We start from the raw sequence: 13,525 nt of genomic DNA, 5'->3' as shown, positions 1-13,525 counted from the left end.
ATCAGCTGCAAAGGACAACGTCGGACTTCCAACCTGAGCCCAGAGCTGATGAAGTTCGTCTCTGCGATGGAAGAGTCCATCAAAGACAAAGCGCATGCTTTCTTTGAAATGGAAGCATTTCTGCCAAAGAAGAATGGGTAGAAAGACATTGCATGGCTTAAAGTAGGACTGGAGTTTTATCATGATACCTTGTGGGACTATTGTGAAAATAAAAACTTTATTACTTTTTTAGATAACTTTATAGCTGTGACTGAAAAGCACAGCACTTTTTAATATGTTTCTTTAGGACACCAGGCACAAAAAAAACTGACGAATAAACAAATAAAAACTAGCCAATGCACTCTAGAAAGTAATTTAAACTAACTGAATTAGACAAACAAAATGTCAGTATGAAATAAAACTAAACCAGAACGAACAACCCAAAACTATTATAACCCTGGTTCAAATTTGTTTGTATTTATTGATACACCTTTACACAGAATACACAGTGGGGAAAAATAGTAAGAATGATACCATTAATTTCAATTGATTGTGACAGCAATAAATCAAAAATCTTATTGTGATTAGAAATTTATCACAATAAATGATAGACTATGCGATAAATACCCACCTCTTGTGTAACGTGTAGAACACTGCATATCTCGACTGACTGATTTCTGCGTCTTCCCTGTTCAGGCTGTACCTCACGCTGGTTTTGGGAAACATTAATGTAACACTCCTGAACAAACAGGAAAAGTAAGTTGCATATTTTCACTGCAGACGCTTCAGAGCCACTTCACCAAAACTCTCCTTCTGTTTCTCCCCACCCATATAAAGGTTTGCATATAAAGGCGAGTATGAGAAGTTCAAGCTGGTCGTGACCTTCATCCTGTTCATGTTCTCCTTCACATGTCGCTTTTTGCTCAGCTACAGGTAGGAATGGTTTAGATTTGACTCAGTTAGTGGATTTTAAATGTGTAAAGCAGCAGGAGATGCAGTGTGTATTTGTTTTTTGTTGTTGTTTTTTTGTGATGATGTAACGCATCCCTCATTGTTTCAGAGTCCTGGACGCTCTGTTCAACTTCCTGCTGGTGTGGTATTACTGCACACTCACCATCCGGGAGAGCATCCTCATCAGTAACGGCTCAAGGTCTGTACCTAGTTTCATCCTATGTTGGGTTAGAGGCCCAGTGAGGGACCTAAAAGTCTAAAGAACATCCAGCGTTGGGATTAAACCTAAAGATTTTCTTATATTTTCTGTTTGTATATTTAAAATAAATGCCTGAAACTAGATAAATTGGTAGCTAGTACTTAAAATGTACTTGTACTGTTTGTACATTTCGCAATGCTCAAAAACCCAGTTTCAATTGAAAATTCCAATACAGCAAAATTATTAATAATTCTCCATGTTATATCATAGTGCATAACAGGACTGTGGGACAGATGTCAGCGGCCAGGAACCTTCATCAAAAAGACGTTGTATGGAGCTCTGGTAGAGCCAAAAAAAGTATAAGTACTTATACTCGTAAGTACTTATACTTATAAGTAACCCCTCTTTTATTGTAAGTAAGAGGTGGTTTTACTTTTTTGTCAGTAAAATGTGCCTAAATAGTGCAGAAATACCTACTCAGTGGAAAATGGATTTATTTTATGAAAGTTTTTTTTTTTTTTTTTCAAATTAAATGAGAAATTATTCACCTAATCAGTGAACACAGTCAGCTGTACAACAAAAACACACAATTTTACCAAGAATTTTTGGTCTAGTGTATAGTACAAAATCTTAGAACATTTGGAATAAGATAAAACTAACTGATAAGTAACTGTTCAGCAAGGTACAGGAGCTTGTTTTAAGTCAATATTTCTTTAATACTGATGAAAAAGTACTAGTTCCACTGCAGATTATTATGACCAAATTGTGTGCTATGTTTTGTTTCCAGCTGGTACAAAGAAAATTTGCAAGATTGCTTTCAGTAAGGCAAACTTGCTGAGCCCTCTTTAAGTTTTGGATCTAGAATAATTTAGACATCCCTTCCTAGCAATAAATCTGGTGACTTTATTTGTTTAATTAATGCATTGCATGCTCAGTTTATTGTTGAGTAGGTACAAAAAACATTTTTTCTTTGACCCTTACATCCTTCTGGCTCGACACAAAGTTTAGACACATTTGGTTTGGATTAAAGCGTATTCATGTGTTGGGATGAATTTGAGCGATTTTGAAAAGATTAGCTCTAGATGCAATCAACAAAATGTGAAAAGTATTCAGGGGAGGAAACTTTTTGCCAGCTCTGAGCATCTTTTGCTGTTTCAGGATCAAAGGTTGGTGGGTTTTCCATCACTACGTGTCAGCCTTCTTGTCTGGAGTCATGCTGACTTGGTAAGACCTCATCTCCACTCCGACCCATCCTCCACAGTTCGTAATGTAACGAACCGTATTATTACTTATCGATCGGCTCAACCTCATCACCTCTCTCACCTGGTGTGACCTTTGTTCGCAGGCCTGATGGGGCCCTGTACCAGATGTTCAGAAATCAGTTTCTATCCTACAATCTCTATCAAAGTAAGTGTGTCTCTGCCAGTTTCACATTAAACAATGGGTCTAAACAAATATTTTTTTGTTTCAGCCAATTATTAATTGATTATTAGAATAATTATCATATAATTTAGTAATTGTTAACTAGAGTATACAGACTCTAAAAATGGTCAGTTGCTGAAAGAACAACAGTCAGAGCAAATATTAAGTAAAATTGTACAAAAAATATTTACATCTTGCAGATGAAAAAACCTTCTTTGTAAATATGTTCAACCCAGAACTATTCAAATTCTGTAAAAAAAAAAGAATTGCTGGCTAATTATTAATCCAAATATATATATATAGATAAATAGATTAGTAGTGCATTGTTTTTAGCTGCAGATGCATCCTTTAGTAGGAATGATCAGCTGTACACTAAAGAAATGCTGTTGTCGTATTTTAGGCAATAAAATGTTTATTATTTCAAAAAGCAGTTGAACATTTATTTATAATATTGTGGAAAAAGACATTGAATGAAAAATCTATAGAGTGTGCCAATTTTTTTTATGCGATAAATCATCAGAATAATCGGTAGAATAATTGAATCATTAAAATAATCTAGTGTAAATATGCAAATGCTTGTTTAAAGGAAGACATTTCCAAATCTAGATTATTTATCTTTTAATATCTTATTTTAATAGTTTAAACAAGGCTAAGAATTTACAATATTTTTAAATTGAATATTAGAATATTCAGCAGAAAGTCGTAAAGTTATTGTAAGAAGCATATTTTTTTTCATAATTAAATGGGTGTGGGTGGCATCTTAGTGACCATGTTAGAGTGATCCATTGTGATGTTTTGTTTCCTTTCTGCAGGTTTTGTTCAGTCCCTGCAGTACTACTACCAGAGTGGCTGTTTGTACCGACTCAGAGCGCTGGGGGAGAGACACAACATGGACCTCACAGTCGGTGAGTAAAGGCAACACGTTTATACTTTAAACAATATCATGGCACTACAAAAATGTGGAGAGAAGTTGCCCTGAGTTGCTGTTCGAAGCAGTCAATGAGACACCAGGGTCTCCCGTAATCCCGCCCGAAGGCTTTGATAAATGAAGTTGACAGTTTAAATTAATTTATTATGTGCTTCAGCACAGTAACAGGAAATAGTTTACCAAATTGTGAAATAATCTTTTCACAATTAAACAGTTATTTCATTATATAAACTGTCTTTTTTTAAATTAAATAAATACATTTAATTGAGATATTAACTAATTAGAATTCATTTATTTCTGTATTTATTTCCAGTTTTAAAATATTATTCACACATTTAAATAATTATGTAGTAAGTTATTTATTTATAGTAATTTGGCACTGCCCGTACAAAAAAAGTGGATTTATTTAACTATGTATTTGTAATAGGTAGGGATGGGAGATATATCTGCATTTAAAGTGGCAGATATATTGCCGATTTACTTGTAACAAATCAGTATCGATTCGATAAATAAAACTGGGTCGATATTAATGACCACTGTTCATTTCCAACTTCTTGCCGTTTCTGGAGAAAACAAAAACAGCCTGTTATCAAAGTGAAAACACCGCATACACCTTTATATGCATTGATATTAATGGAATGGTGGGAGTCAATTAAAACTAATCAAGTTAATTGCAGGTTCTATAATTAATTTATCAAAATTAATCACATTTTAATCAAAACCAATTGACAAAATAAGCAACATTTTCTATTCAAAAATGTTCAGTTTTACTGCTAAATTATTGAATAAATAAACTCAACCATAAAGATATTTTTTGTTTTTAATTTGTTATTCAGTTTAGTCAGCCATGAGATTGATTGATTCTTCAGAAATGTGGACTATGGATGCTGACATTAGCTTTGGGGATGCTGCTATATGTTTGCATTGAGATGCTATTTTAGGCTTGAATAGCTTTGCTGATAGGCTAACTCCTTTTAGCACAACTTGAACATAACTATTGTCAAACAAAAATTTCTGAGTAATTGCATAAAAAATGTAACATGTTAAAAATCCATGTATTAATTAATTGAAATAAGCACATTAAAGTCCCAGACTTAATCAGCACCCATAGTGGAAACCATCTTAGCGCTGTCACAGAAACTAATACATCTTGTTAGCTTCTGTGCTAACAAAAGAGCACAGAATCTCTTGGAGTTTCAGCCTGTCAGAGCCTAGGAAAATTAATGGTGCTTTTGGATTGGCTGCTTTGCAAACATCAACCAATAATGTGTGAAGTTGGATTTCAGCTTTAAAGCTGCATTTTAAAAACATATTTATCTTTATGCTTGATGAAATAATCTATGCATTTTCTGTGAATAATTAGGAATCACATTTTATAGAAAAAAAATCCCAGAACAGCTTAATCTGCGAATACAATTTACCATATGTATAATATTGGTAAATATCAGTTATTAGCACATCATAACATCTATATTCATAATGGTCCACATATTCTAATCTGTGACTTTCTCCCCATTTACTCAACATCATTGCAAAATAACAATTATTGGATGAGGAGAATGTTATGAGCAGAAGTTTCTGTTACTCTGTTACAACAGTTTTCTGGTCTCTGCTGTAGAATGTTTAAACTCAGCCTTCGTAGCAGCAGGAAGCCTGTTTGATGTCAGCTCAGTTTAACTGTCCTCTCTGGGTGTTCAGAGGGCTTCCAGTCCTGGATGTGGAGAGGCCTGACCTTCCTGCTTCCTTTCTTGTTCTTCGGTCAAGTATGTAGCCTCTGTTTTAAAAGTGACATCATTCAATAAATCAAATTCATAATTTTTTTTTTTTCTGAGTTGTCTTGTTGAGCTTGATTTTTTTTCGGTTCCAGTTTTGGCAACTGTACAACAGCATGACGCTTTTCGAGATGTTCCAGCTCCCAGAGTGCAAAGAGTGGCAGGTTAGTTTCCCAAAAAACGTCATTCTCTTCCCATCAATTGTAAAAAATCCAAAGTATTCACATATCTTGAACTTTTCCACATTTGTCACATGCCACATGAGGAGGCCACATTGAACAAGCAGAAGATGCTCTGCTCAGATGACATCACAACTAATTTTTTCAGACAGCTGTATGGTTCATTTGGTCTTTTCCTTGTCAGAAACTTTTCCATTTCTTGATTGCTATGCTAGTTTGATGAGCTAAACAGCTTATTGAATTTGACAGGCAGCCAATCAGAAAATGAGCTTTAGAAATAACATTTAGATAAATTATTTTAGCTTAGATTTTATTTTACAAAACATGATTGAATAACAGATACATTTAAGATTAAAAAAATATGGAATTCAATTTGTTTTACTTTTGAAATTTTTCTCATCTTCCCTACAACTTCCTGAGGCTCCCACAGCACCCTCTGGTGGTCCACACTTGGACAAACATTGGACAAACATAAGTTATTGACTCAGGAGAAATGAATATAAATGTATGTCACACTAGTCAGATTTTTATGCTTAAAAATAGCTGAAAACCAATTACATTTTCATTCCACTTTACAAATCTGGTGGTTCTGCCACACAAAACCCAAATCACATACATTTACATAGAGTTTGGTTTTAGTGCGGCTAAATATGTTACAGTGTGTCGAAATAAAATGACCTCCAGTCTGAATTTTCCATGCCTTAATTTTATTTTGCCATCCAGGTGTTGATGTGCGGCTGCTCCTACCTGGTGCTCTTCATAGGAAACCTGTTCACCACACTGGGCGTGGTTTACCAGAAATATGTAAACAATGCAGACAAGCCCAAGACTGAATGAGCGCGCCGCAACCAGAACGGATCACCAACATGGCCTCAGAACCAAAACCAAACAGAAACCCTTGTCAGAGTTCTAAGGAGCTAAATTTGGGCCATAAACTTTGTTCAAAAGAAGAAAAAAATTAATTAAGCAAAAAAATGTGAAACTGAAAAAGATGTTCAAAACTGCTTTTCAGATTCAATGTTTTTATTTTCCCCCAGTTTCAGTTTTTTTTTTCTTTTGAACAAACTTTATGGGTTTAGCTCCATCGAGTTCCTCTGTCATGACCTCCGTCCTTGTGGACCATTTCACTGTTCGAATGGGATTTCAGATTCCTGCGTTTTATGTTTGTCTAAATTGAAATCAAATTAACGTTATTATTGTATTGACTATTTTTTTTTTAAATCAAGCAGTTTCTTCATAGCTTTCTTTTTCTTACAGTAGGAACGACCGTCCATTTCAGAGATTGTGAAAGTTTTAAGGGATGTGTGTAACTTGAATCATATTTATTTAAAACTTTGTGACTTTGCTCAGGAGCTGCTCCGTTGTAATAAAGAGCTCTGCAAAATAAAAGTCTCTGAACCTTTTTTTCAAATCTTTTCATGTATGGAAAATTAATTCCTCTAGTTTTAGAGGCAGCTGTAAGGATTTTTTTTCTTTGACTTTCTTTCTTTTTTGTTTTTTTTAGAACAGTCATGATGTGTAACCATGGCAACAAAGTATCGTTTTCACAACTGGGAGCAGCTGGTAAGTGTCCAAAACTCAAATATTTGCTGAAATATGACATCAAATCCCAGAGGAGTTGAAAAGGTCCAGCGACTGTCACACAGCAACAGTCTTCAGTGAGAGGCCTCTTCAGAGTTGCTGTGAGACTGACTGCTACTGGATATCCATCACAATCTCTAACAACTCTTTGAAAATAATTGGATGATATGAGTTAAGACAACAATTTCCATTTGGGATAAAATATTTTTGAATTAAATTGAAGACAGCTGCTTTAACAATAGAAATAACTTTCAGGCTAATGTTGCTAAGAAATTGTTCTTAGGGAAGTAAAGGTTAAACTAAGTTGTCTGGGCCTATACTTGCCAAGTTCCCGCTTGCAATCGGAGTTGGTAAAAATATTGATTCATCAATACTTTGTCGTTCATTTGTCCAATTAAATATCAATTCGGGAAAGCCTGTTAATCGATTGGTGTCACGCCATGGTGAGCAACTCTGTCTTGCGCAGCTTGCACCGTCACTATTCAGCTCAGTGTCATTCATGTAAAACAGTTCTTCATTTTGAGTTTATTTACGGTTTGCAAACAACTATTGTTGGACATTAAACCGTTAATATTAATCTAAATCAGATGATCGGATGACAGTGGTTCCCCCTAAAACGCAGCTTACTGATCTTGTTCTAAGTTTCGTAGTTTGACGTCATTTGCAATCAGTGCCAAAGTGGCCCCGCTTTGGACAGTTTATTACAGGAGCTTTATTGTTAGGTGAAAGATATTAGATTTATTAATTACACACAGATGAATGTTTTCTAATATTCTCTTAATTGTGATTTTCCACTTGCAACTAATAAAACATGACATATAAAATTAAAACATTACATTAGTGCAATAAGAAATACAGATACGTTGAGAATACTATTCTGAAAATAAAAGTATTGAACGCATATTTCAATCTGACAAGACTGATCTGAATGCATATTCTAATTTAACAAGTCAAAAGTGCTGCAATTTCTTGTAGTACATCAATATAGCCGCTAGATGGCAGCAGTGACCCATTAATGCTGACTGTAAAACTGCTAAAAAAGCCTCATCAAAGACTTATGTTGTGGTTTTATTCTTGTGTTTCAACCTTTTTAGTTTATTAATGTCTGTATTTACGATCATCTTTTTTACTTATTTGGTAAAAAAAAAACAAAAAAAAACACAGGATTAAAAAAAAGGCCTTTAGCCCGTGCCTTTTTTTTTTTTTTTTTTTTCTGGACTGCGTTTTTTTTTTTTTTCTTCTGGTTTTTCCTTCGTAGGGGGAGAAATAAAGAGAAGTTCGTTATGCCTACGTTTGTTTTGGAAGTTTTTTAAAGCAGCATTTATGAAAACGTCCGAAAGTCGTTCAAGAACGTTCAAACAACATTCAGAAGTATGCGCTTTGTATAAGAAGAAAAAATATATATAAACAGCCATAAAAGTTTTAAAGATATAAAAACTAATTCAAGTGAAATGACAGCAAAAAAAAAAAGAAAAAAAAAAGAAAATTAATTGGGAACGAATGTTCAGAGTGAATGTTAAGACGTTTGCTGAACGTCAGGTCCGAACTTTCGACTTTCAGACTACGTTCACGGATATCGTACGAACATTTGCTTGCTAGCTGGGAAGTTTTAATAAGTAACTCCACTTAATAAAATTCCTCATAAATATTGATTTATTGCAGTGGTTCTCAATACAAGCCACGTGTTATTTAAATTATAACTTAAGTTGCTTTAAATTTTTATTTTTATTTTTTTCATGTGAAAACCTATAAATATGTAGGAATTGAATATTTGGTATCATAACTTAAACTTAAAGGTAAGCACCAGAGTTTTCCAGAAAAATATTAAGATTTTATTTTGTGGTTTTAAAGGCTCTACGTTGAAGATGGTAAGAAATAAAGGCATACTTTATTTTTTTTTACTGTCAGCTGCAGTAGCCCCTCTGTTCTCGGCTCCCATACAGAGCTGTCGGCTAGTTGTAACGCTCAGCTGCTCCCATTTCAAACTCTCCTTATTAAAGTAGAGAGCAAAATATAATTGAAATATTGGCTACCTTCGACAGAAAAAGGAGTGAAGTCGATGAAAGCAATGTAGCAGTTTAGCTAGTTTTGATTTCCAAGGCATAAGGTGGCAGTTTATCATGATTCAGCCAAAGTAATAAAATAAACTGTGGACTAATTTTTATTGTCAGTGTGTTTCTTCCTATTGAGCACTGAAAGTAAATAAAACGTGTTACATGTCTTTTGGTTTAAGTATTTACTTACTGAAGGGTTTTTTGTTAGTGCTGCAGAGCCACAGCAATAGCTAACAGCTAGCTCCTCACTTCAGCGGCTCAGCTCAGCTGTTGCTCCTCCTGCACTTTGGACTGCAATTCTAGACTTTTCCAAGATTGGGGGGGTCCTGATCCCCCCACCCCGGGATTTACGCCTATCGTTATACTGTTGCATATTTGGACAATTCTTCACTCTACGTTTTAGATGCTGGCAACTGCAAAAATGCTAAATCTTACCAAGTATTTTTGGTCTAGATTATAGTCCAAATATCTTAGTACACTTGAAATAAGACAGAACTACCTTGCAAGTAACTTTCAGCAAGATATAGGAGCTTGATCATATCAATTATTCCTTCATATTTATTACAGAAAAAAATACTACTTCCACTGACACTTTTTCATCAACATTAAGGAATTATTGACTTAATACAAGCTCCTATATCTTGCTTGTTAGCTGTAAGTTAATTTTGTCATATTTCAAGTTTACTGCAATATTTGCTCTAGAAATATCCCAAAATAAGTTGAGTAAAAATTTTAAATTTTGCAGTGTCCAGCATCTAAAGCGAGTGAATAATTGTCCAAACATGCAACAGTATAACCAAAACAATAAATCAGAGCTAGCGTAGCAGAGCTGCTCCAACACACTGCCACCATGAGATTAAAAGCAGATAAACAAAGTGATCTGTTTGGTTTATTTCAACATAAAAAAACATAAAACAATCTTCAGTAATGAGCTTTGACCTTTGTTGCAAAACCTGAAAGGAGAGGATTGTGTGTTTCATGTTGTTTATGACTCAAAGAAAGCAGAGTGTGAGGCATAAAAAAGAAACGCATGCATGAATGATCTGAGGGAATAATACCTGAAAAATTTAAAATAGGAACCAGCTTCGGTTCCAATTTACCACAGCAGAGCTTCTTCCCCCAGTCAAGCAGAAAGGCTGCAGGGCCAGAGTGTACGGTACAGGAGGAGGAAGAGGAGCGGATCGGGTGGTACCAGCAGAGGAAGAGGAGGAGGGCCCCCTTTCATCTTTCTCATTAAAGCCAGAGCAGTGGGGGCTGTCGAGAAGGAGCCCAGGGACATGAAGATCGGGCCTGAGCCTCACATCTATGGGGCGACTTTTGTAAAGTTACACAATTAACAGCAATATTTAGGTTTATGCAGTCAGTCATGGAGAAATGGCTCATATTTTCACCATGTTACTCATCATTCATAAATGTCAGCGTCACAAACTACATATTTAATTCACAAGTTAAATATTTAGCTTACAAACTAAATATCCAAATTAAATATCTATTTTGCTAACTATTTATTTTCCAAGCATTTAATTTCCAAACTAAATATATAGCTTGCTAATAACAGTAAAATAAATATTTAATTTGGAGGTATATATTGGTTTGTAAACTAAATATTAAACTAAATAATTAGTTGGGAACTAAAAATTGTTTCCACGTTAAATATTTAGCTTGCTAATTAAGTACTTGCTTAGCAAGTATTTAATTAGGTCTGAACTAAATATTTAGTTTGGAACATAAATATTTATTTGCAAATAAATATTCAATTTGGAGCTAAATAATTAGTTTGAAAACTAAATATTTGACTAAATATCTATTTAGTTAGCCAAAAACGAAGTATTTGACTAAATATCTTAGCTAAGTGTTTAGCTCAGATTTAAACATTAAAATATTTAGCTTGGAATTATATTTTAGCACAATACATATTCAATTTCTGGCTAAATATTTAGTTAATAAACTAAATATTTAGCTTCAAGCTAAATATTAGCTTGTGAATTAAATATTTTTAAGTAAACATTTATTTAGTTATATTGTTAACTCTGACATTTATAAATGTTTGAATGGAATGGTGAAAATATGACTTTAAAAATGAACACCCACAAGTTTTTCTCTATGACCGGCTAAATAAACCCAAATATTGCTGTTAATCTTTTACTGTATAACTTTACAAACGGGCCTTCGTGGCCATCAGGCAGCAGAACGAGGAGGAAGTGGATGTCAGACCTTCACCTTAAACTTCCCCGCCTTCCCTAGGTGCCAAGATAAAGACCTCTTATCTATGCTCACCTTCCCTCCCGGCTGGGGAGCGACTCCAGCAGCTGCCAGGAGGCTGAGGGGCCCTCCATGGTTGAGTGGCTCTGTCAGAGAGAGGATATGAAGGAGCAAAGCAGATGTTAAACTGCCATGTGGGACTGAGTGATTACCACAAGGAAAAAAGCTGATCCAGCATCAGATAGACCAGGAGTTTTAATAAAACATTCAGACCAAGATTCTTATATTATATTTTGAGTCTTTTTGTTTGTTTTTTCTTTCTTAAGCCTTTAATCAAGAATCCAGACCTTTTTCATTTATCTATTTCTTCTTTTGAAGAATTTTGTTTTGTTCACAGGTTCTTCTCCGAGTTTCATCAATTAGATTAATCTCAAAATTTCAGAGTTTTTTGACCAGTCTGTTTGCCTACAAAGTCTGGTTCACTTGGGAAGGTGTGAATGTGTGGTCAAACTGAAGCGAACTCTGGTCCGCTTAGAAACCTCTGTCTCGGTTCAGTTGAAGAAAACTCTGGTGCGGTTTGAATGCATATGTGAACGCCAAGCTGATCGAAGACCACCCCGAAAGCAGGAAGTGGACTACATTTACCCATGGCATTCTGGTTAAAGCATCAAAAATGAATGCTCAAGTCTAGCGTTAGCAGTAGAAATGGCTCATCGACTTTTACCAAAGACAAAAGAGACAAAAGAGAAATCCTACAACCACTAAAATCTGATGCCACTCCATTTTTGTTTACGTTTCGTGATTAAGGAAGTTGTTCTCGGTGTCTTTGTCAGAGGTTTCTATGTTGTTTTTATCTGTGGTTCTTGGTGCAGCGCCACCACAGGTGAGGAGAGGAACAGATTTTTCAAAAGGCTTGCTTTGTTTGACAGTGCAGTGAGAAAGGGACCCACATCAGTTGAAAACATAAATGTTTCAATTACTGGACTATCGTGGGGAGTCTTTTCTTTTAGCCCTAGTTTTTACTTCAAGTCTTTTAGCCTACTTCATGTTGGCACTAAGGTTCTACTTAGTTTTTTTTTTTTTTAGTGTGGAAGTTACATTTTTACATAGGACAAGTTGGTTTGAATAGCATTTTGTCTTTTATTAAAGGAATTCATCTTCATAAAAATGTTGTTTTTTTTTTGCATTTACTTGAGTTATGTTTGATGTTAAAACTAGTTTGATGATCTGAAAGATTTGCACATAAGAAATCCCCAAGGACGTTAATAGTTTTTTACAAAATAAATTAGATTTAATTCCTTTAAAAATTTGTTGAATCAGTCCTCTAATGCTCTCCAGAGGTTAGATTAGGATGCTGCAGGATCCTTCCTTCTCCTGCACCAGGGCACAGTTAGTGTTTTTTCTGTTGACTGTTTGGGAGAAACGCGAAGTGCATCCGCATTAAAGTAAACGCTTCAACAAAATAACAGATTCAAAAAGGAAAAAGACTTTTTGCTCATGCAGCGCTGGGTCTCAGATCTCTCCCCTCCTCGTTAGCAAATTAAGTCCCATGACAGCGACTCCTTCACCTCCCGAAATACGAACTCTGAGACAAATTAAACATGCATATTTAATGGGACAGGAGCATGATTACAGCCTCTTGTTAAATGAAACTGTGAGCGGTGAGGAAATCCAAGAGTGAGAGCTTCATGGCCTGCAGAGTTTGAAGGGAAAAAAGAGAATTCATTTTTATTACATGGCGGCTCTTTGGGAGTAACCCTGGCAGAACTTCCCCCCACTCTGCAGGGCTGATCTCACTCGGGTCGGTGCAGTGGGTTTCTATAACAACCACAAAAAGCAGACAGTGTAGTAGACGAGCTTGGCATGAGCCTTTACAACCACTTGAACCATCAAACAGCATTTTGGAGGAGGCCGTGCGCTGCCAAGTGGATTCAGAACCTCAAAGCGTTTCTTTGTCAGTCTGCAGTCAGAACTTTACAATTTTAAGCAACTCAGAAATTATTACACTTATGGAAACCTTTACAGATGAGTTGAACATCAACAACTTATGATGTTCAACTCATCAGTTGTTGATGTTTTATTTAGATAAAATCAATTGGGTATTATTAGTAATCATATATCGGGAACGGAGATTCGGTTATTAATATTGTATGAATGATTTTTCTCATGTCCACGTTTGTAACAACACAGTAAACAAAAACCCCAAAACAGATCTTTTTAGATCTTTATGTCTCCTGCATGTGTGAGAACAAAATGAC

At 35.1% G+C, this 13,525-nt stretch overlaps 1 protein-coding gene across 1 annotated transcript in view; it reads left to right on the top strand.

Moving 5' to 3' along the window:
• The window catches only part of tmem120aa (transmembrane protein 120Aa), an 8,433-nt gene extending 1,614 nt beyond the window's left edge, over positions 1-6,819 (top strand). The window contains exons 3-12 of the mRNA XM_007562993.2: positions 6-137; positions 676-735; positions 817-912; positions 1,040-1,129; positions 2,288-2,353; positions 2,475-2,536; positions 3,364-3,456; positions 5,178-5,242; positions 5,347-5,415; positions 6,154-6,819. Coding sequence (XP_007563055.1) covers positions 6-137; positions 676-735; positions 817-912; positions 1,040-1,129; positions 2,288-2,353; positions 2,475-2,536; positions 3,364-3,456; positions 5,178-5,242; positions 5,347-5,415; positions 6,154-6,267 — 847 coding nt within the window. The 3' untranslated portion in view covers positions 6,268-6,819. The remainder of the gene's footprint in view (positions 1-5; positions 138-675; positions 736-816; positions 913-1,039; positions 1,130-2,287; positions 2,354-2,474; positions 2,537-3,363; positions 3,457-5,177; positions 5,243-5,346; positions 5,416-6,153) is intronic.
• Positions 6,820-13,525: the final 6,706 nt, after the last annotated feature.

Source organism: Poecilia formosa, unplaced genomic scaffold, assembly GCF_000485575.1.
Source record: "Poecilia formosa unplaced genomic scaffold, Poecilia_formosa-5.1.2 Scaffold143, whole genome shotgun sequence".
Taxonomy (NCBI): Eukaryota; Metazoa; Chordata; class Actinopteri; order Cyprinodontiformes; family Poeciliidae; genus Poecilia; species Poecilia formosa.
Note: the sequence above shows the minus strand (reverse complement) of the source record. Positions and strands in the feature narration are given on the sequence as shown.